At 36.7% G+C, this 23,711-nt stretch overlaps 1 protein-coding gene across 3 annotated transcripts; it reads right to left on the bottom strand.

Moving 5' to 3' along the window:
* Nucleotides 1-3,076: 3,076 nt before the first annotated feature.
* On the bottom strand, nt 3,077-22,164 carry ccdc9 (coiled-coil domain containing 9). 3 transcript variants are annotated; one of them, XM_073817927.1, is made up of 16 exons: nt 22,064-22,164; nt 21,564-21,617; nt 21,224-21,328; nt 20,906-21,055; nt 17,955-18,293; nt 17,152-17,235; nt 16,890-17,057; nt 16,380-16,561; nt 15,300-15,358; nt 15,065-15,112; nt 12,600-12,711; nt 12,285-12,429; nt 11,696-12,170; nt 8,567-8,698; nt 8,366-8,464; nt 3,077-4,338 (listed from the first exon to the last, which is right to left on the bottom strand). In XM_073817927.1, exons 2-16 carry the CDS (start codon nt 21,564-21,566, stop codon nt 4,334-4,336), a joined length of 2,106 nt encoding a protein of 701 aa, XP_073674028.1. In that variant the 5' UTR covers nt 21,567-21,617; nt 22,064-22,164; the 3' UTR covers nt 3,077-4,333. The 3 variants fall into 3 exon arrangements, with proteins under 3 accessions (XP_073674028.1, XP_073674029.1, XP_073674030.1); XM_073817928.1 differs by having other exon boundaries at nt 15,065-15,109; XM_073817929.1 differs by lacking the exon at nt 15,065-15,112 and having other exon boundaries at nt 3,078-4,338.
* Between the last annotated feature and the right edge of the window lie 1,547 nt (nt 22,165-23,711).

Below are 23,711 nucleotides of genomic sequence, written 5' to 3'. Positions count from 1 at the left end.
CATGGAGGTCTACAGTTTCTTGATGATTTTTTTCAAATAAAAAAGAGCCCAGATTCCCATATGAAGGCTGTAAATACATCAATTTATATTCCATCGTAAAAAAAGTAAACAATATGAATACAGAAATAAAACAAAGCAATAAACATTACTGAACAACTTAAAATGCATAATAAAACATCTTAATTATAACTGATCTGAAAAATAATAAAAAATGTAACTATTTCAAGTAAGAATGTGTCATGCAGAATGTTTTATTATATATTATAAGGTGCCTATTTTTACTTATAATATTTTGCTGTAAAGGAGTAAATATATTCTGTGTAATATAGATTATACATTATTTTACAGTATAATAGTGCTTTTTATGTACAATTATAGGTTTATTATACAGCTAAGTAATCATCCCGTATCATTATTGCCGTTTAACATAAGGTGCAATAGGAAAATAAATGACTAATACTATAATATAATATAAAACGTATAGTCGCCCATTTTAAATAAGGAAAGTCAGAGCAGAAGGACATTCGCACTGCTAAATGTGCTGTGTTGGGACAGTTTGCATAGTGCATTAAGAAACCGCTGTACAGCTTCTTTCAGTTATGTGATTGAATCCAGAGAAGCAATCGCTGTCCTTAAACTATCCGCTAAGGCACGATCCGTTTGTCTTCGTGGCGTTGTTGCTGTGACCATCTGGGGTCCAGAAGAGCACGTAGTAGATGGCTAAGAAGAAAGCTGCGATTGAAACACACAGAAAGTATGCGATGCCCATCGCCACCTTTACCCAGATCTTCGTGGCTCTGTTGGCGTGTTTCACCCTCTGATCTCCGGGGTAACTCGGTCTCCGCTCCGCTCCTCCGTTTGTCCTGCCGGTGTTGACGGGTTTGTCTCCTCTCATTCTGAGATGACGGATATTCCTGCGGTTTCCAGCGGTGAGTGTGTGTTTCTCGAAGGCTTTCAGAGGTCTGCTGCGTATCCCCTGAATCAGGTGACTGGATTCCTGCACTTCTCCGAGGGATGAGAGAGTGTTCCTGCACCATCAAGAGTGTTTCTCATGCCTCAGAGATGCACACTAGTTTAAATTGAACGCTGGGCGGAGTTAACCGTCCTTCACCATTGGGGGGCTTCATCTCTTATTGAACAAATGATTCTATATTATGCAAAGGCTTTCTGCTGAAATTAGAATTTGGGAATACATTACTATTTAGATAAAATGCCATTTAGAAATACATATTATTATTATTATTATAAGACTTGGAAATATTGCTTTTGAAATAAAATTATTAAAAAGCATTAGTTAAAAAAAAATAAGATCATTATTTTATGTTGACTACTAAAATATATTAGTAAATTTAATTGCCTTTTGATTTCATCATTTCTTTTCCAATAATGTACTCTGGAAAATAGTAATTGGAATAGGAAAATCATTTTAAGAGTGCTACAGTAAAACTTGCTTAACTGTAAATATATTTAAACATTTTGTTTAACAATTAAAGGGATAGTTCATCCAAAAATGAAAAGTTGATGTTTATTTGCTTACCCCCAGGGCATCCAAAACACAAACAAAGATTTTAAACTAAAAGCGGTGCAGTCTGCCAGCCATATAATGGGAGTGGATGGGCACCAGACCTTTAAAAGTAAAAAAAAAAACAAAAAAAAAAAAAAAAACATGCACAGACAAATCCAATTTACACCCTGCGGCTCGTGACGATACATTGATGTCCTAAGACACAAAACTTATCAGGCTCGTTACATGTGTACACGCTCTAGTGTAGTACATGCAAACGCCGGAAGGGGAAATCGGTGAAAAAAACAACAGTCCCGGATGAGTTTGCGCAAGCAAACGTAATCTTTTAGTTTTAAATCGGTTTGAACAATCAGGATAAGCGCAAGTGATTACCATTTTGAATAGCTGCTATACCCACAATCTCTGTGCACTGTGTAAACAATGAGTGTCGTATACAGATCGCTTCTGGCGTTTGCGTATACTACGCCAGAGTGTGTACACATGAAACATGATGCTAAACTCGTGCTCAGGAGAGATGGACGTGGCTGTGTATCAAAGGTAAAAAATTATATAAATACTGTTCAGTTTCTCGCAAAAAATGATAGTTTCATGTCTCAGGACATTAATGTATCGTCACAAGCCGCAGGGTGTAATTTGGATTTGTCTGTGCATGTTTTTGTTTACTTTTAAAGGTCTGGTGCCCATCCACTGCCATTATATGGCTGACAGACTGCACTGGTTTTAGTTAAAAATCTTCATTTGTGTTTTTCTGAGGAAACAAAGTCACCTACATCTTGGATGCCCTGGGGGTAAGCAGATAAACATCAGATTTTCATTTTTGGGTGAACTATCCCTTTAAGTAATCGATTTAAACGGTGATGCATTGATGCCACCAATTATTTTTTTCACTCAATTACATATACTTACAAAACACATATTTTCATAATTTTAACGAGAAAATGTTGTTTTTTGTTGTTAAAATTATATAATTCGTTATTACGAGAAAAAAATGATGTTAAAATTACATCTCTTATGGTGCGTTCACACCAGACGTGAATGGCATGTTAAGCGCAAGTGATTTACATGTTAAGTCAATGCAAAGACGCAATAGACCTTCCTGTGGCGCGGTTCGTGCGAATGGAGCGTTTCGGGCATTTGACGCCCGTTACTATTATGAGAAAATATGTTAAAAGGACTTAACATCTTGATATCAAAATAGTGTGTCTTGCCATATTTTTTTATGTATTATCTTATGAACACACTGGTTTGTAGTGCAAAGTTTTACCATTTACTGCACTTTGTTATTCATTCTTGTCGTTATTTCCCCACAACGACTAGTGAACTGGAAGTCTCGCACATTCAAAGAAAATGGCTTTTGTGATGAGAAATAAGGTGGGTACGTTAGAAATTCTCAGTGCTAACACATTTATTTATTCTCTAAAAATCCAATATACCAGTAACATTAGAAACTGACTTACTGGAAGTGCATAATTAACCTGGCCTTGCAGAAAACATCTTGAGCCAAAAAATGAACTAATAACATAAGGCAAAGATGTCATTTATTTCATATGACAGCTTACAAAGTACATAAAGAGTTGCAATGCTTGCTTACCATTCACACATCTTAATAGGGTGATAAAAGCAACAAAAAACATCTCCAGTAAGCTTAAAAAAAAAAAAAAAAAAGAGAAAGAATTGCATGTAGCCTTAGAAGAAAACTTGAGGAAAATCCTAACAATTCAGTATCATGCTACGTGCACTTCTGAAAAGCCAAACCAAACCTCCCACAAGAGGCAAACCAAATTATATATACATTTTCTACCCAAACAGGAAGACATTTCATCTGCAGGGAGATGCAGCAGGTACAATACAATCACAAATGTCATGATTCTTTCTGCTCAGCGAGCTCAATTGAAAAACAGGGATATACAATGCATGTGAAGAGAGAAACAAGCACTCACACGAAGCACTGGAATGTCTGTCAGTCTAAAAGACATATACATATTGCAATTTTTTAAGCTCCTGCTCAATTCATTCAAATTCAGTAACACAATTACACCCGTGATAAATGCATAAGATGAACAAAACATTACAAAATGGTCAATAAAACAGTATTAGATTTCATAGCAATGAGGTACACAATCTCTGCTATGCCCCAATTGTTTAGTTTTCCTCATTCAAATTCTTACAACTTCTCATGATTTTATCTTTGGTCAGCGAGCACAATGTCTAGGGCACCAATTGTTTATAGCAAACTTAAAATCCACAACTCATCTTCATGGATATATTACTAAAATATTGATTCAAAAGTAGCCCTGATTTAAAAAATAAAAATAGTAGTAATGCCCTAGTTCACCAAAAAAAAAAAAAGGCAAAAAGTGAAGCATGCCACTCTTAGGCAATAAATACATCTTAATATGTTCCTTATCGACCTTCAAAGATGCATGCGAGTTCGGGTATTATATCTAAGTGCTGTTATGCCAAAAATGTAATGTCCTTGTGGTCTATGGTGATTTCAAACAACTTTGGGAAACAGGCACTTCCACCGCCCCTTCATCAAAACATTATCATGGTTTGAGTGTATCATGCTTTACAAAATAATCCCAGGGTAAATGTGAGAAAACAGCAGCTTGGCTCGACAACAGTGTCAACCAATGAGGAATAATTAAACAATGCAGGTAGTTGTTTGGATAAAGCATTGACAGGGATCCAAAGATGTGCCCTCGACCGCTTTAATTTACAGTCAACAGTCGTCCATTACACCTGATGTCTTCGTTCTCCTCCGCTTACCTCCTATTCCAGTTTGTGAAGCACTGGGTTCACCGGAGTTCAGCCTGTTAACATATATAAAGCAGTCAGGATGAAAATATTGACATGAAAACTTGTAAACCACCATTTCACAATTTGACTGAAAGAGCAAAAAAGTATGTACCGTTTCATTGTAATGTGTGATTTCATTACCACTCTGATCTGAAAGTCAACTGCAGTTTCCTCATAAAAGCATTTTTGCAATAAAAAAAAAACAAAAACGTTTCCTTTTGGTAAACAGGCTAAACGTTGCAGAGTAATCGAATTGAAGGAAATACAAGAATCTTGTTATTGAGCCATTAGCGTTTGTGTTGATTTCCAGGGTGCATGTGGACAATGGAAATCCGAATGAGGGAATCGGCCAGAAATCACATCCACTCATTAGTTGCTAATGAGCGCTTAGTCGCATAACAAACTGGTATGATGTAATGGCAATAAGCAGGAGCAGGTGGAGAAGGACAGTGATCCCAAATGATTGAGTGACAGGGTTGAGCCTTTGGCAACGGAGTGGATATGACACCAAACATTCACAAAACACTAAGAAGTGGTTCCTCAATTCAAATTGGCTTAAAGTGAAAGGGAGACAATCAGAAATAACAAGCAGCGCAATATTTATTCGCCATTCCAGCATTGTGCCAAATCTACATAGTATAAACTTCAAATGCATGACCTACAGACAGAGTTCTAAGGTGCAGTCACAGTGATATTTTGGTGAATACTCACAGGAACTAAACATCCATCGTTTATTGTCAACAGTGCAGTGATGTATAATGAAACACTCACACTAAAGCCATTTTCTTAATCAAATGCGCCATAGACTGACACAGAAGACAAGATATGAATAAAGTTGAATTTAGCCGTTTTTGTTTTCTTTGTGCACAAAAGTATTCTCGTAGCTTTTATGACATTATGGTTTAAACACTGATGTCAAATGGACCACATTAACGATGTCTTTACTACCTTTCTAGGCCTTGAACGTGGTACTTGTGTTGCTGTCTATGGAGGGTCAGAAAACTCTCAGGTTTCATCAAAAATATCTTAATGAGTTCTGAAGATGAACGAAGGTCTTACAGGTTTGGAATGACATGAGGGTGAGTAATTAATGACAGAATTTTCATTTTTGGGTGAACAATCCCTTAAAACCCATTGTGTGGGGAAATACTTCACCTTCACACTATACAGTATTCTAGATTCAGTGAATTCCTATTTAATTTACTTGATTTGCCTGAGAAAATTTGCTGAATGGTGTACAAAACCGCTACCTTAAAAGGGCAATAAAAGGAGAGAGAGAATTCAAATTTCAGACATTACAGAAAAAAAAAAAAAACTGAGAATAAAAGGCCACCAGATTTAGATTTAATTTTCCTTTGCTCTGAGTGTTGAATTTCCATTTGTTTTCAATTACTGGGTAAGGAATATAATTTAAAATAAATAATTAATATAATGAATGTACGATTGCAATTAACACACAGAAACAGAAATTTAAATGTGGTTTGAATGCCTCCTGAGACACCATACACTCATCCAAACGTGTCACATATCAAATCTTTTATTCAGAATGAGTAAAATGACTTAGACCTAGCTGATGAAATCGTTTTGAAAAACATAACTAGAAAATTACTTACAAATTTACTTGATTTGTAAAGAGAGCCCTGGGTATTGAGACTTGTATGGCTTAATATAACAAAAATTATGTCTCTTACTAAAATAGAAAAACACATGAAAGACTTTTTACGTTTACTGTGAGCTACTGGCACTACCTGTTGCCATTTACACCACAACACAACTCGAAAAATAAAAGTACTGATACAATGACCACAGCTACTGAAAGAGCTTACAAATGGCAATGGATAAAAGAAGTGTTGGGGGTAACGCATTATAAGTAATCAGATTACTTTTTTCCAAGTAACTAGTAAAGTAATGCATTACTTTTTTAATTTACAGTAAAACATCTCATTTAATTTTTCAAATAAGCACCAGTTACTTTGTTTTCCCATTTATTGACTGAGCTTGAGCTCTACTGTCGTCATGTTCAGAGAAATTGGGAGTACACAGGCGTTGTGTGCACTGTGTAAACATAGTTTATTCATCTCACTTGCACAAAAACTGATTCAGTATTCCTCAAAATGAATAAAAACAGTCAAATGAAAACTGCATTTGACGGTTTTTGCATGTCGCAAACCTACAATAATTAAATGTGTTAATAATTGAATTTACATTTCCTTTGGCCTGAGTCTTATTTGTTTCACTTTTGGTTTGAAAGGACTTTTACATATGCCAGAAAACTTTTTTATATTAAGAATATAAAATACAAGCAAGCCCAGCCCAGCAAAAGTAACGTAATTCAGTACTTTCCATAAAAAGTAACTAAGTAATGCAATTAGTTACTTTTTAGGAAGTAACTCAATATTGTAATAAATTACTTTTAAAAGTAACTTTCCCCAACACTGGATTTAAGCGTAGGCTTAAACTAAATGCTCTACCATTGATCTTTCTCCACAAGGAGTCAAAACGCCTCTGGTTATCGAGTGAAATCTGCTCTGAGAAATGTCAACCTATTTAAATCCTCCCAGGATGGCATCAAACGTTTCTTGTCTCTGCTGTTTGTAAGCTCTTTCAGTAGCATTTTAAGGCATCAGGGCTAAAGCGGAGAGAACAAAGACATGGGTCTTTAGGAAGTTTTATTCATCCACAGGCATCTTCTCAATTCTTTTCTCCTCTTCTTATCACTAGGAAAGCAGTGAAGACTTACATCGCTTCTCTTGTTGCCCTTCAACTGAAAATTACAACCTAATGTCGCATTGTATCAGTATTTTATTTTCAGAGTTGTGTATTTCTAGTTGTGTTGAGGTAAAAATAGCAACAGGTAGTGGCAGTAGCTAACAGAGTGGAAACATTTTACATCAGTGAAAGAATGGCACCCCCAAATAGTCCAAAATATGCAGATTGTGGATTTTGTAAATAACGTAAATCTTTCATGGGTTTTCTACTACATATAACGTAAGAGACATCATTTACTTTATATTAAGCCATTCAAGTCTTAATACCCGAAGTTCCCTTTCAAATTTGACTCCTTTTATAGGCCTGGAAAGGATAATTCTAAAACGACCTGATATTTCTAGGTTTTCCTAAACCGCAGGAACTCTGATCATCTCAGAGGACTTCTTTTTTTTTAAACAGTCTATATGAATAAACATCGGATTTTATTTGTAAAAAGTACCTTAAATTGCACTCTGGTGAACTTGATACATTCATTTGGTGTGCCTTGATAAACATTCATACATGATGGACATTAAAATGACATGAAATCTAATAAGGTGCCATACAGTCTCTGAAACCACATTTGGTTTACCCTGTGTAATTCATCTCTGCAAGCTGCTCTGGGAGAAAAGCCAACCCGCTTTCCCCTCAATCATAATGATCCTAAACAGCAATCACATGGGATCCTGTTGGGATGATGGTATAGATCATTCCCATTTGCAGTCCACACACTCACACATACACATATGCTTTTGCAAAAATGGAATAAAAATCAAATCAACACTGATTTGCTCAAGCAGTTTGTGACATGCATGAAAGGGGAAAAAGCGAAACCCATATCCAAACATGTCATCCAGGGAAAGGTGCGAAATTAAAGAGGTGCATGAACGACAATGAGGGGATCCGGGAGCACAGAAAACACGGGATATTAGTCGTGCTGGAGGAGGTGTGCAAGGTTCACAGTGGAGAATGACAGCCAGTGTGAAGCTGCAGACAGAAGCAGTCAGTCCCAGAGGAGGGGAGGACTGTCATAGCCTGAGGAGCTGCATTCCCATTTGTCAAAGACGATAGAGACAAGCCCGATAGCAGACGCCATCTCATGCCATGAGACAGATGGACACAGGAACATAAAGGAGACATGAGTGTAGTGAACAGGGAGGGAGAAACAGAGAACCAGAAAGACTGAAGTGCGCCAAAAAAGGGAAGGGACGTTGGTTAGTTGTTAGAAGTCAGCTGAAGTAAGGGACTTCTTTCGAAAAGCCACAGTCTCAAAGCTGGTAATAAGAACAGCACCTGAGGATGGTTGATCTGAAGAATCCACTGCCGTTTCCTCTCCAACATTCGTTTCAGGCTGGCTCTGATCCGGCTCTACAATGGGGACGTCACTGTCGTCTGAATCAGAGGATAAACAGGATATGGAGGACAGTACAATTAATGGACCATTTGCAGGAAATCATAATTCAAACTGTGTGTTAATGAATTGTTTTGACTTACTGCTCTGGTTGGCGCTGTCTGGGATGGGCGGCACTACAGGATCTGCTGTGTCATGGCTGCTTGAGGTGGTTGTGTCAGGAGATTCAGTTGGTACCGACTCCTTTGGTGTTTCACAGGAAGCTGATTCGACCACTGAATGTGAAAAGAAACTTAAAGGATTAGCTCACTTCCAGAATTAAAATTACCTGATAATTATTTACAACTGTGTCATCCAAAATGTTCACATCTTTTACTTAGGTTGAAAAGAAATTAAGGTTTTTGAGGAAAGCATGAGGATTTTTCTCCATAAAGTGGACTTTAATAGTGATCCAAACTGCAGTTTCAGTGCAGCTTCAAATGACTCAATCCCAAAACACAATCCCAGTTGAGGAATAAGGGTCTTATCTAGCAAAAAGATCTGTCATTTTCTAAAAACAATAAAAATTGTTATACATTTGCACCACAAATGCTCATCTTGCACTAGCTCGTTTCACTAGACAAGACCCTTAGTTGTGGATGGGTTGTGTAGAGAGCCCTTTGAAGCTGCACTCCTTTAAGTAACATGGGTATATTTGTAGCAATCGCCAAAGTCACATTGTATTGGTCAAAATGATCGATTTCTCTTTTATGCCAAAAATCATCAGGATATTAAGTAGATTATTAAGAAGATCATGGTCCATGAATATATTTTGTAAATTACCAACAGTAAATACATCAAAACTTAATTTTTGATTATTAATATGTAGGGATGCACCGAAATGAAATTCTTGGCCGAAGCCGAATAATAATGAAATGCTTGGCCGAATACCGAACGCGGTGTTTCGCATTTTTTTCCATTTATTTTGCCAATTTTTTCACCATTACAATAATTAAATAGTAAAAATTAGCTTTTTACTATTTTGTGTTGCATTTCAGAGAAATAAATGAAATAACAAAAATACAATTTCAAAATATTTATTAAACACTGAACTAGGGATGCACCGAAATGAAAATTCTTGGCCAAAAACCGAAACACCGAAAGAATTATGCCAATTATTAGTACCATTGCATTTATGGCTATGACTGTGTACTAATCTTACTAAAATCAAAGCATTGCAATTGCATAAATTAATATTAAAGTTTCAAAGAATAAATCAATTATATTAATTTAAACAATTGTTATCAATCAAATATTATATTACTTAAATAACATATACATATATTTTACTGCCTTTGTTTAAATTGTTTACATTTTTATAACACATTATCTTGTGGATCCATCAGTTCACATTTACAACTCTACGTGTTTCTCTTCCAGCAGGAGGCGCTTTCAGAATGGTACACAAAGCAGCGCAGCAAATGACTTTGAAACGTGCAGTGCTCATATTTATTCAATGGATAGCCTTTTGAAGTTTCATTGCAATTCTTGTCTTTCAGTCCCCACATTTAAGACCACCTGAAATCATAATTAAGACTTTCTTAACCCCTAAATAAAACTGCAGTCATCAATGAAAATTAAGAGCTTTATTTAAGTCTTTCAAAAAAACAAACCTTACACAAAATACGTTTCTTTTTATTTTTTCCCACCATGTTCAGGGCACAAGAAAAATATTAGGCGACTAAATTAATATCAGCATATAAAATATAATCGCATCTTATTGTCTCTGAGAGAATGCACGTCAGATGCTGAAAGCACTGTCAGCTTTCACTTTAACATATTGTGCAGTTTTCACGTTGCTTGTAGGCTTGCCACGATAGACGGTGTTGACGGTGTTACCGGTTTTAAGACGCAACACCGGTGACATCACTTTTCCACCGTGACACCATCTCCACCTTTTTTTTTTTTTTTTTTTTTTTTTAAGTATTCATTTTTTTATTAAATATTTATTTGAATTGAATGGAAAATATCATCCTAAATAATTTACTTAAGACGAGATCATGCAATATAATTAAAAACTGAACATAGCTGCAATGCGTCATATTTCATTAATCACGTGAGGAGTTCGCGCTTACATATAATAAACAGCGTAAAAGTTAAGCATGTTTGGCCGAGCACGGGGCACTCCCCCTGCCCAGGGAGAGGGATGCTGAAAACAAGAGATGATGAAGGTAACTGCTTGGCTATTTAAAGGGATTCTCTTGTAGTGCTTGGATACGGAGTGTGATTGCTGATGGTGAATTGGCCGTGTTAATTATCTGTGTGAGGAGTCGAATTTACAGAAAGAGAATGGCGGACGATTTAGTGTCCAAAAGCACTTGTTTGGCAATATTTTGGGTTCAAAGTTTTTTTTTTTTTTTTTTTTTGTAGTTTCGTTGTCGTCCATTAAAACAATTGACGCCGAATTGCCAATTCCCGCCAAACTGAAAGTGAAAGTATAATACGCACGCATTTATAAGCTATTTAAAAGCAGAAAAAAGAGCAAGCCCCCACCCCCACGGTGATACCGGTATTACCGGTGTTGTCACGTGCCAATTAACCGGTGGGGAAATTTCCTCATCGTCACAACCCTAGTTGCTTGTGTGATATCCATTGGCTCACCTCCATGGTTTAAAACAAATATTTATAAAAATACAGTATATAGAAAGGACATATCTTTAAAATATTGTGACGTAACACCAACGTAAAGCCATTGTTTTTCACTCACTGAAAGCTACATCTGTCTCTGTCTCTGCTCTCATCACTGGCTGCCCGCACGACTGCAGACACACCCCTCTTGAAATTTCGGCTTTACATATTTTGCAAATCGCTATCCGTGGGTCTTTCTCGGATATACTGATATACGTCCACACCGCAGATGTGTTGCTTCAGACAAGCACGTGCAGGCTGCGGTTTCTGTTTGCGTCAATGTATTGTTTCTGCCGTGTTGTTTCGGTGATAAAAGGTGATATTTTCGGTGGCTGAATATTCGGTGCATCCCTAGTAATATGCATTGCTAAGAAATTTATTTGGACAACTTTCAAGGTGATTTTCTCAATATTTAGATTTTTTCACACCCTCAGATTCTAGATTTTCAAATAATTGTATCATGGCCAATAGAGTCTAAGCTAAAAGGCTAGAATGCTTAATGTGTGAGATGAAATGACAGATGAAAAACGAAGCATAAGTGTCTTAAAAAGCACTGCTAAAAAGAGAAACTGTGATGTACTAAATAAAGACCACAATTATCCCACCTGGAGATGTACTTTCTTTACTTTCTGGTTCTTCCGGCTGGCTGAGGGTGGTTGTCGTGTCATGTTCAGCTGGGTCGCTCTTGGGTTGAGCTGGACTGCTTTCAGTGCTGCTGGGCCTCAGTGGGCTCTCACCCAGACTGCTCTTAGGAGAAAGCATCTCCATTTCTTCACCCCAGTCTGTCACTGGCTGGTGGCCGTCCAGTGGGGAGAAAGGGCTGAGGGGTTTAGGTCCCTCTGGTGTACTGAGCGTCTCCTGTGGGGAAGGAATGTGGACTTTGGGTCTTGGGGTACGTTGATCTTTTGGGCTTGGAGTAGAGGGTGCAGTAGAGGTAGGGGACTTTTCTGTTGGTTTAGCATCTTTCGTATCTTCCTCATGATCTGCTTTTTCATCCTCTTCCACATCTTCCTCTTCACCATCGCTGGCATCCTCCCACTCATCATCCTCCTCTTCAGCAAGGCCTCCTTCATCAGTCTTCTGCACAGCAGGAGAAGGTCAGGAACAATTGAAACACAGACTAATTAAGAGCAACCTTCATTCATATGGCTCTTCAAAAGAACTCTTAGTATCTAGTGTTTTCAGACCTCTTACCTTGTCTGACAATGTGGCCTTGGGGGTGCCATCCTTCTTCTCGTTTTCCTTTCCTTTGACCATCTCTTCATCCTTCTCCTTTTCTTGCTCCTCCTTTCTTCCTTTCTCCTCTTCATTTTCTCCTTCCCATCGATTATCATGCATGCTTTAGGAAGGAAGTATGTTAAAGAATTAGTTCACTTCTAGAATAAAAATTTATTTATAATCCAGTCTTTCCTATGTCATCCAATTCCAGGATTTTTCTTCATATAGTTGACTTCAATGGAAGCTAGGAGCAAAGCTGGTGTGGTCCAGAAAGTTGAACCTATTGCATACCTGTAGCTTTTGCCTTGACCACGACCCCTCCCTCGTACACGGCCTCCCTGTCTGGGTCCTTGTCCCAAGAAATCCCCGAAGGTTGATGCCTTGGGTGGCCTCTTGCTGTCTTCTGCATAAGAGAGATTAGAGCAATATTTAATCTTGAAGGGTGATATAGGGCTGAGCAAGACCCTGGAAAACAATTCTGTGTCTGAAATCTGTGGTGGAGAGAGATGACCCTGGGCTCAGAGTAACAGATGGCCCCCTGTCATTCTGATGGATTACCCCTCTATGCATCACTCTTCAGGATGAGAGGAGGGAAATGGATGAGAAAAACATGCAAATGTGCCCTTGATTTGACAGCACTGTGATGAGACTTGACTTAGATGTTGTGAGGTAGATACTGGGTTCGTGAAGCACTCAAAGCCAAGACATCAGCAAATGAGCATGTGTCAAAGCAGCAAGACGCAAGACTTTCTTCGATGCAAATTGCAAAAGAGGTACTTTAGTTTGTTGTGAGTGACAGCTTAGTAAAAAATGTAATGTGAAAACTACAACATTAGGGAAAGAGTGATGTAAGTTAGAGGACTGTGCCTTAGCAGGGAAATGTTGTTTGAGTATAAGCCAATTGAAAGTATGCAACAATCCTAAAAATAACAGAACACTTTTTCACTTTTGCACATTGATTTTGATAAGGGCATTTAATTTTGCTGGACTGAACTGAGAAGTACCCAAATGAAAGCATCAAAGTGAAATAATAATTAATACTACATTTTATTTTAGGTTTTTGTGCTGATGTCCTCATTTAAAACATCCCAGAGGATGCAGGGCCTCATTTTTACAGCAAATGTTGAAAAATTAAGACCATTTCTGTAACAAAATGATATATACAGTTGAGGTCAAAAGTTTACACGCACCTTGCAGAATCTGCTAAATGTTAATTATTTTACCAAAATAAAAAGGATCATAAAAAAAATGCACTATTTTTTTATTTAGTACTGACCTAAATAAGATATTTCACATAAAAGTTTACATATAGTCCACAAAAGAAAATAGTTGAATTTATAAAAATGACCCTGTTTAAAAGTTTACATAAGCATTACATAATTAATACTGTGTTGTTAATTAAATGATCCACAGCTGTTTTTGTTTTTTAAGCGATAGTTGTTCATGAGTCCCTTGTTTGTCATTAACAGTTAAAAACTGCCCACTGTTCTTCAGAGAAATCATTCAGGTCCCACAAGTTCAAGTTTATTTATTTATAAAGCACATTTAAAACACAAATTCTTAGTTTTTTTTATAGCACTTTTGACATCTTTTCACACTGAGAACAACTAAAGGACTCATACGTAACTATTACAGAAGGTTCAAACGCTCACTGATGCTGCTGACGGAAAAAAAACAATGCATTAAGAGCTGGGGGTGAAAACTTTTGAACAGAATAAAGATGTGTACATTTTTTCTATTTTGCCTAAATATTGTTTTTTTCCCATTTAGTACTGCCCTTCAGAAGCTACAGAAGATACATGTTTCCAAGAAGACAAAATAAGTTAAATTTACCCTGATCTTCAAATTCACAAAGTTTTCACCCCCAGCTCTTGACGCATCATGTTTTCTTGTAAAGCATCAGTAAGCGCTTGAAGATTGTAGAAGGTTATACAAATGTAAAATTATAAATTTAAATCTTAACAGAAAACTACAGGCCTTGAAACATCTCCTGTCTTTCTGTTTGCAAATTAGACATCTCCAAATATCATGCTATTTCATGGTCTTAAAATTTATAAATGAATTTAAGACAATTGAATGCTTTTTCAATCCACAAACACCTAGGCTATAGAAAGATTAAGATAAAGAACTGTTTGCAGACTTATTTACCACTGATTAGGCAAAACTACAGTGTCCAGAGGCCTATAGCATGAAGCTGGTTTTGTTTTTTTACCCAGGTAAATTCATTATACTGTATTTTAATCTCTTAATCTTCAGCAGAGAAGAGAAGAGAATTTTTTTTCCAATTCTAAACCTACTCGGAGTTTGTTCAGCTAGTTTCATGCTACAGGCCACAATAGCATAGTCTTTGTTTACAGTTCTTGCTAGTGTTGCTTTTACTGTGAGTTTTTAAAAAAGGAAAAGGCCAATCAACTCAAGAATGCAAGGAGTTTCCGGGAGCATGTTTTCTGCTCAGCAAAATGACAGAGAAGCAAGTTTGAAAAAATGGCTGGGCAACTGGCAGAAAGCAATGATGAGGAAATGTTATCTCAGCTATCCAGCGAATTGCATTTTAGACAATAGATAATCCAATCAGATACACACTTCCACTGAAACTTATTACGGAGGAGTGGAAAGCAATTAGAAACTATCAGCACAGGGCCAGCTGTTGGCTTGCACTCAGACTAAGGCCAATGTGAAGCAGGATAAAGAGACACTAGCCACAAACACACACACACACACACACACACACACACAGTCCCATGCCTTAAGCTGACCTGAAGGTCCACTGCGTTGCTGTACATGGGCATTGCGCCCCCTAGCTGCTGAGAAACCACAGCACAGAACATCACCAAAGAGCCACAGAAACAAGTTTCACAAAGCAGAAATGTAACTACATTTTTGTTTGTGTACTATAGTATATTCACTGGCTGTGTGAAGTATAAGACACTCTGTAGAACAGGTGTCAGGTGGTCACTGTGATAGGTGTGGAGTTATTTGTGTGTAATTTACCTCTCCTGTTGCTTTGTTCTTGTGTGCTCTCTCCAGCCACAGCTGAGTCCTCCTTGAACCTGTGAAAACGCCCACAGGGTTACTGGTCGTCTCATTCTCACCCTGTCAGCATGAATTACTCCTATACACGGAGTATCTATCTGTCTCTGTTTAACACTCAAACAGAAATTAAATTGTTAAAGCTAAAATTGAAGGGCATGGACATTTCCTCCAAGAAGACAAGGCAGGCTTGGTCTTTAGAGGCTGACATTTTTTCCAAAAAATAAATCTTTAAGAAGGTTCAAACGTTTAGTGATGCTTCAGAAGGAGAAACAATTCTTTAAGATGCATTCAAAAACTTTTTGAATTTGAAGATCAGGGTAAATTAAACTTATTTTGTCTTCTTGGGAACATGTATCTTGCTTCTGAAGGGCAGTACTAAATGGAAAAAAATATGATATTTAGTCAAAATAAGAAGATTTTACACAACGTCACTCTATGAGTGACTGGCTCTTAATGCATCTTCTTTCCTTATAAAGCATCAGTAAGCTTTTGAACCTTCTGTAATATTTGCTGAGTCCCTCAGTTGTCCTGAGTGTGACAAGATGGATCACAAAATCATACAGTCATTGTTGGAAAGAGTTCAAATACACGAAAAAGCTGAAAAACCAAAGATTTTTCTGAAGAACAGCAGTTCAGGACAAACAAGGGACTCACGAACAACTATCACTAAAAAAGAAAAAAAAAAAAAAAAACAGCTGTGGATCATTCAGGTAACAACACAGTATTAAGAATGTTAAGTATGTAAACTTTTGAATGGGATCATTTTTATAATTTCAACTATTCTTTTCTTGTGTGGACTATATGTAAACATTTTATGTGAGATATATTATCCAGATCACTACTAAATAATAAAAACACCATGTATTTTCTATGATTCCTGTTCATAAGAAAGAAAAGTCATATCCGTTCGGAACAAAATGAGGGTGAGTAAAATATGACAGGAATTTAATCTTTTAATGAACTAGCCCTTTAAGTATTCCATTGCTATATGGCATAATCATAGCTACAACAGTAAACATTTACGTCTTTAATACTCACATTGTATCTGTTTTCTGGGCATCCCACTCTCGTCTCCACTGGCCAGTGGCGTTACGGTGACGAGCCAGTCGTTCTTCATCAATCTGCTCTCGCTCCTTTTTCCAGCGTAGATACTCGGCTCTTTCTCGACCAGTCATGGACAGAGTCATATCCACTGAGCCTTTACCACCTGGCCTACGAGTCTGTTATGAGATAAAAAAAAAAAAAAAGAGAAAGATAGTTTTAAAGTATGAATAATATTATGGTCTCTACCATTATTACAATTTAAAATATTTGTATTTTAATATAATTTAAAATATAATTTATCATTTTAATATGCTGATTTGGTGCTTAAAACATTTTTACCATTATCAGTATCAAAAACAGTTGGGGTTTCTGTGGAATCTTCAACACAATTTTCTGTTTGAAAAAATTTTTTGTAACATGTCTTTCATGACACATTCGATCTATTTAATTCCAGCAGTCTACTTGTACAGCACTTAAAAAAAAACAAATCAATCTGCCTCGTACCGTCCATTCTTTATCAACCTCTGTACCAGTCTTCACATTATCAAAGTCGATTCCACCCCAATTGCGCACATGCCGTCGACTTCCCTCCTTGCGGTCAGTTTCTGGTATCGGCCCACTACGCCGTGGGTCATCAAGGAAGTTCCTGATGGGGTTCTTCTCTCCATCAGCCTGCACAAAACAAATGTTAAGTGTGTATGTATGTGTGTATTACATTGACACTGGAATGATACATTAAAAAGAGAAAGTTGAGTACAAACCGTACCATTTGACCTCTCTCATATTCAGCAATCTTTTCCATCTCTTCATTCATCTTCTCTATGTTCTGTCTCCTTTTTTCCTCCCACTCCTGAAAAATTAGACATCAACTCAAATTAAAAAGGTTTTGTAGATTATGATGCTAGTGTCTAAAACTAAACCTATATTTGCTCAAACAGCAATGTTTTGTCTCACAATGATATAATATGTGACCCTGGACCACAAAACCAGACATGAGGGTAAATATTTTGAAATTGAGATTTCATTGAGCTTTCCACTGATGTATGGTTTGTTAGAATAAGACAATATTTGGCCGAGGTACAACTATTTGAAAATCTGTAATCTAAGGGTGCAAAAAAAAAAAAAAAAAAAAAAAAAAAAAAACCTTCAAAGTTGTCCAAATGAGTTCCTTAGCAATGCATATACTAATCAAAATTTAAGTTGATATATTTACAGTAGGAAATTTACAAAATATTTTCATGGACCATGATTTTTACTTAATATCCTAATCATTTTTGGCATAAAAAAAAAAATAATTTTGACCCATACAATGTATTGTTGACTATTGCTACAAATATACCCGTGCTATCTATAACTGGTTTTGTGGTCCAGGGTCACATATATTCATGAAACAGCATTGCTGTGTATAAATAATTAATTTTGCATGCAACGGTTCTCTTTTCTGTACATTTCATTGTGTCCTACACACCTACAAATGACTTTGTAAGTAAATTAATGCATTACAACACTGTTTTACAATCTAAATTACAAAATGATTTGAAAAGGTCACTGGTGAGTGTCAATAGAGACCTTTGATTTCCTGTCTGAACCGGATCCTCCTTGCATTCCTCCACCTCCACCGCCACCTCCACCTCTTCCTCCTCCTCCTCTCCGCCCTCCTCTAGAGGGGCGTTCAGTACGAGCTGGACCCTCTCCACCTTCACCATCCTGAGGTTGCCTCTCTGACCATGGTTCGCCTTTGTTTAAACGAGGCTCTCTTCTTCCACCGCGGTGGCCACCTCTGCTTAGCCGACCTGATCCGGTTCTGTGGGGGGGACTCTCACCATGAGGCCGACCAGACTCTTCTTCTTCTGGAACCTGGTCACCACGATGACCAGCAGGTTTCCTGTCATTCACAACCCGCTTCTCCTAGAAACCCAGAATAAAGAGAAGCGGTTTGGTTTGAGGTTTTTAGTTGAGTAAAAATCTCATCATGATGTATCAAGTTCACAAAACCAATGTAATTTTAGTATTTACATGGGCCATTCTGCAGAATTGGTGCAAACTGCTGTCCCACAACAACAACAAAAAACACATTTAAAAAGCATTTAAGTATTCAAATCTTAGATGTTTACTAAGATCATTCCATTATCTACTGAAACCCACACTAATATTTAAAATATTAGTAAGCTTAATATATTTAAAATCATAATTTATTGGGTAAATGCACCTTCCGGTGGCTGTCCCGAAACCTCCTAAAAACTCCTAAACTTCAACTTATGAAAATTATATTGAAATATTTTTTTCTATTGTTGTTTTGAAAAAAAAAAAAGTATCTTTTTGTTTCTTTTAAAAAGTTAACTTTCTCTTTAGAGTTTACGTATATATTTTTCATCATATTTTATTTCATCTTTATATTAATTACCAAAACACAACTTAATAGTTTAAAACACTACATTTACTACGCACAATATCTGGGAACCACATCTTTACAGGGCACAATGTATGTCCATCTGTCTAGTTCAACAAGTATATTTGAAGAGAATTCTCTCACAATGCAGTTACCGAAAGGCATGACCTTCACAGACCTCGATGGGAAGGTCTATCACAGCTGCGCAGGCCATCTGTGATCCACTTAAACTCTACAGGTATTGATTAAAACGCTCTACAGCTTGTCTCAGCCCTTCCCCAGGTGGGAAATTAAAAACCTCAGAGCTGTGAGGAATGGGAAAGCCAATTAACTTCTACATGCTCTTGTTCTTTATTGGAGCTGATGGAAATCATTAGTCATCTGAAGTTATTCAAAATAAAACAGTTAAAAAAAAAACAGTATATATTTGACAATACTAAATGCTTACATAAAATGCATTTAATATTTTATTTTTAAAGAGTCTAATAAAATACCAAATTATGGACTAGGGCTGCACGATAGATCATTTTAGCATCGTCATTGCGATGTACGCATGCGCAATAGTCACATCGTGGCAGTCACGATGCAGGGCAAAAAAAAAAAAAAATGTGTGTCTGATTTAAAAATGTACTTTCTATATTTCTAAACTTTCTATTCACGGATCTATATTTGTCTAAAATAAAGTAATTAACTCATGTATAAGGGTTCTTTAAAAACTACAATGCACACGTTGCTTCACCTACTTCATGCATGCAGTCTCTGCGTGCGCATGGCGAAATGAGCGTGGGACGGGAGAAGAGCGCTGAAATGGAAGATTTGGTCGCAAAAAGAAACGCAACGTCGGTCATATGGAAGTATTTTGGATACAAAAAGGATGCTGCTGACCAAAAACAGGTGCTTTGTCGGGAGTGCCTGGCAGTTGTTGCCACAACTCGCGGAAACACTACGAATTTAAGGGACCGTTCACATGTCGCGCCTAAAACGCGTGGAAAACGCTAGGCGCGCCGCTTTCTCCTTCTTTCCAAAGCGCTCTGTAACTTGAGTGGCAGAATGGCGTCTGCCGTTGCTAAGCAACCATGACCCGCGCTCTCCTAAAGATGCGGAAGTTTCAGCAAAGATAAATAAACAAAGATAAATGGATTTTCAAAACTAAAAATTGCTTGCAGTAGCTCTGCTGCTAAAAAATGTTATCCCTGTAACAGCTATGATCAGCTGTTCCTCCATCTTGGCTAAGCTTTTAATGTTTTTTGTGAAAGGAAGAAGCTGATTTCCCTTTCATCAGGGTAAAAGCAACATTCATTATTAATTTCATATTAGAGCCTTGATTTGCCTGAATTGACAGTGAATAAGGTGAGTCAAACTGTTTATGAAACTACCCAAAATAAGCTTTAAAAAGTATTTTATTTCAGGGTTTTGATTATACTGTACTTTTACATTTTTTCTATTCTTTGAAAATGCTTACAAAATTACCACAATTATTCTTGAATTATTATTTGATTTTAAGCAGTTGAAAACAACCTGATGAACATAAATTAATTTGTACACATCGCAATATATATCGCAAGAAAAAAATATATTGCAATGTAATTTTTCCCAATATCGTACAGCCCTATTATGGACTCTATGGGAGGACAAAGATCACAGTTCTTTGTAAGGGGTTTGTCACTTGGACTATTTTGCTAATGTTCTTGGTACCTTTCTGGATCTTGAATCTGGTAGGACCCTTGCTGTCTATGGAGGGCCAGAAAGCTCTCGGATTTAATCAAAAACATCTTAATTTGTGTTCCCAAGATAAATGAAGGTCTTACCAGTTTGGAATGACACTAGGGTCAGTGATTAATGACAGAATTTTCATTTTTGAGTTAACTATTTCTCAGATGCAGCTTCTGCGCCACCTCTGCATTTCAAATAGCGATTTTGCAGATACTGATTTCATTTGTGCAGTAAAAAAAGCTCTTATAAAAGTGGGAAAATGGGTTTTTGATGAGGCTCAAGAGAGAACTGCACAAGAGAGACCACACCTGATACTGAATACATTTAGTGTTTTGCAGAAGCATTTATGATAATGCTATATAACGGTTTATTATGGTAATTGGTCATTCTATGAAAATATTCTGCTATCTGTCTTTACCCCAGCAGGTTTGGACAAGTCAACAGTCACTGTGAAGTTCTCCTTCTCCGTCTTTCTCCGTTCAGACTCAGGCTCGTGAGGGCGAGGTTTGCGAGTTGTTGTCACAGCGATGCCCTCCTGTTCAGCCTTTTTCTTATCTTCCTGTATTTCCTGGTGACACAAGAGAAGACAAGCAAGCTGAATGAATTAATAAAATCCGACCAAGATAAAAGCCTTGATTTGGAGCATCTCAAGGACTGCATCCATGTGCAATCAACAATACTAAAGTCAAGAAAAATTACTGGCAACAGAGTATCAGATTTCAATGCTCAAATTCACCTGATATCTCTTGACCAAAGCTTCATTCTTTTTCCGTAGAGCTTCGATCCTTTTGTCCAGCTCTGCGTCTTTCTCCTCCTTCGTCTTTAGATCCACCACAGCAGACTGACCAAGAGAGAAAAATAAGGATGGGGAAAAAAAAAAAAAACAGCGTTAAACTACATGTTCAATAATTTAGGCCAGATCTGACCTCTTGGTCTAAGAACAATTTCAAGAATGAGCATATGATTGATAATATTTTTTACAATAAATAACACAATTCTCTAGAAATTGATATATCTGGAGTTCCCAGTTTTTTATCTTGACATGAATCATAAGGATAAAAGCTAGCGAGCCTCACCATGGCTGGAAGCCTGTCTTAAACCAAAAGATGGAGCTGGAGAAATCCCTGAATCTAAACAAGAAAAGACAAGATTGCAATGAGGACATAAACATTTTCTTTCTGAATGTAATAGCATTTTCACACGATCACAATTCAGATCACACGATAAGAGAGACTGGCAACATCATAAACCCTCTTATGAAGACAGACTATGTAAAGCCCTGCATAAGCGTATTAGTGAGAACACAACACAATGAACAAGGGAGCCGAACATTTAAATACATTGCAAAAGTGTTTACTATTACTCATGTCTCTGAAACCAGTGTGAGGACTCTCACAATGTATCAATATTATCAAAGAAGCCGCCAATAATCTATCCATGCCCAATTCAAGAGGCGAGCTCACGTAGCTTTTTGGTTTGTTAAGTGAAACCATAATGGCGGTAAAAATCCAATATAGAGATTCTTCCGCATATATAAATGAATGTATCAAAGCTTTAAAACTTCATGCAGTTTTACCTCTGCCTACTGCAGCGCCCCTGAAAGTGGCTTGTAAGGTGCACTCGATCAACGGAGACCGACTCTCACTCAATCTACTTCCGTTGACAACAGTTTCCACTTCCAGAACGGTTGCGAGCATCAAATTAGACGAGATTTCAAATTAAAAGTCATTTATGCCTTGGAAGTTCAAAGAGAAAATCTTAAAATAAAAAACACACACACAAAAACAAAAACAAAGGAAAAGTATAATTAATTCAATCGCTTTCCTAATTGACTTACGAATAAAAGTATCGTTATTATTCTAACACTGTAAAATCATCTTATGTTGTATTGTATCTTTTAGGCTTAAAGCACCATCTGCTGGACACCGCTTGACTTGTAAAACTACGCAAAGCTTTATCTGTCTGTCTACTCTAAAATGAATGCACTACATTTATTGGATATCTCATTCAGTTCCACTGCATAGACAGATCACAATAAGCTCTGTCTGGATGTCTTGATGTTCATGATTCACTACTTTAGGATTCTGCCTTTGAGGTAAATAAGCACAAGGGCAAGGACTCCTTTAAAATACACTGTAACTTAAAATAAAATAATGGCTTGTACAATTATACACTACCATTTTTTTTTTTAAAGATGAAGTATTTTCTCATCAAGCCTGCATTTATTTGATAAAAAATACAAAGCGTAATATTATGAAATATTATTCTATTTAAATATATTTTAAAATGTAATTTATTTCTGTGATCAAAGCAAAATGTTCAGCACCATTACTCCAGTCTTCAGTGTCACATGATCCTTCAGAAATCATTCTAATATGCTGATTTGCTGTTCAAGAAACATTCATTATTATTATTATCAATACTTTAAACAGTTGAGTACATTTATTTCAGGATTCTTTGAAGCATATATCTGAAATAAAAAGATTTTGTAACATTTTACCCTATACCAGGGGTTTTCAAACCTGTCCTGGAGCCTCCCCTGCCCTGCACATTTTGCTTGTCTCTCTCATCTAATACACCTGATTCAAATCATCAGCTCATTAGTAGAGACTGCAAGACCTGAATTGGGTGTGCCTAATAAGGGAGACATACAAAATGTGCAGGGCAGGGGAGGCTCCAGGACAGGTTTGAAAACCCCTGCTATATATGCTATATTTATAATGTTACAATAGATTTCGATTTCAGATAAATGATTTTATTCTGAACTTTCCTTTCATCAAAGGGACCTGAAAAAATTTACTCAGCTTTTTTCAACATAATAATAATAATAATACATGTTTTTTTTTTTTGAGCAGCATATCAGAATATTAGAATCATTTCTGAAGGATGTAAGACTGGAGTAATGTTGCAAAAAAATTTTGGCTTGACTGTATATTCAAATAAAAAACAATTATTTTAAACTGTGAAGATATTTCAAATTGACTTTTATTGCTGTATTTTGGGTCAAATAAATGCAGCCTTGGTGAGCAGAAAAGTCTTCTATAATATTTTCTAGTAGCCCAGTCATGTATAAAACTAATTCATGCCCTTATGTAAATATATTTACAGAGCAGTCTGTTTATATGCAGTAATTTTATATATAAACAAAGCTCAAAATAAAACAAGAAAAAATACATACAAATAACCCCACCATTTTTCCAGTATCACATGTGAACAGACAAAAC

This window comes from Garra rufa, chromosome 14 (assembly GCF_049309525.1).
Source record: "Garra rufa chromosome 14, GarRuf1.0, whole genome shotgun sequence".
Classification (NCBI taxonomy): domain Eukaryota; kingdom Metazoa; phylum Chordata; class Actinopteri; order Cypriniformes; family Cyprinidae; genus Garra; species Garra rufa.
The sequence above is the reverse complement of the archived record's forward strand: the minus strand, read 5'-3'. Positions and strand labels throughout refer to the sequence as shown.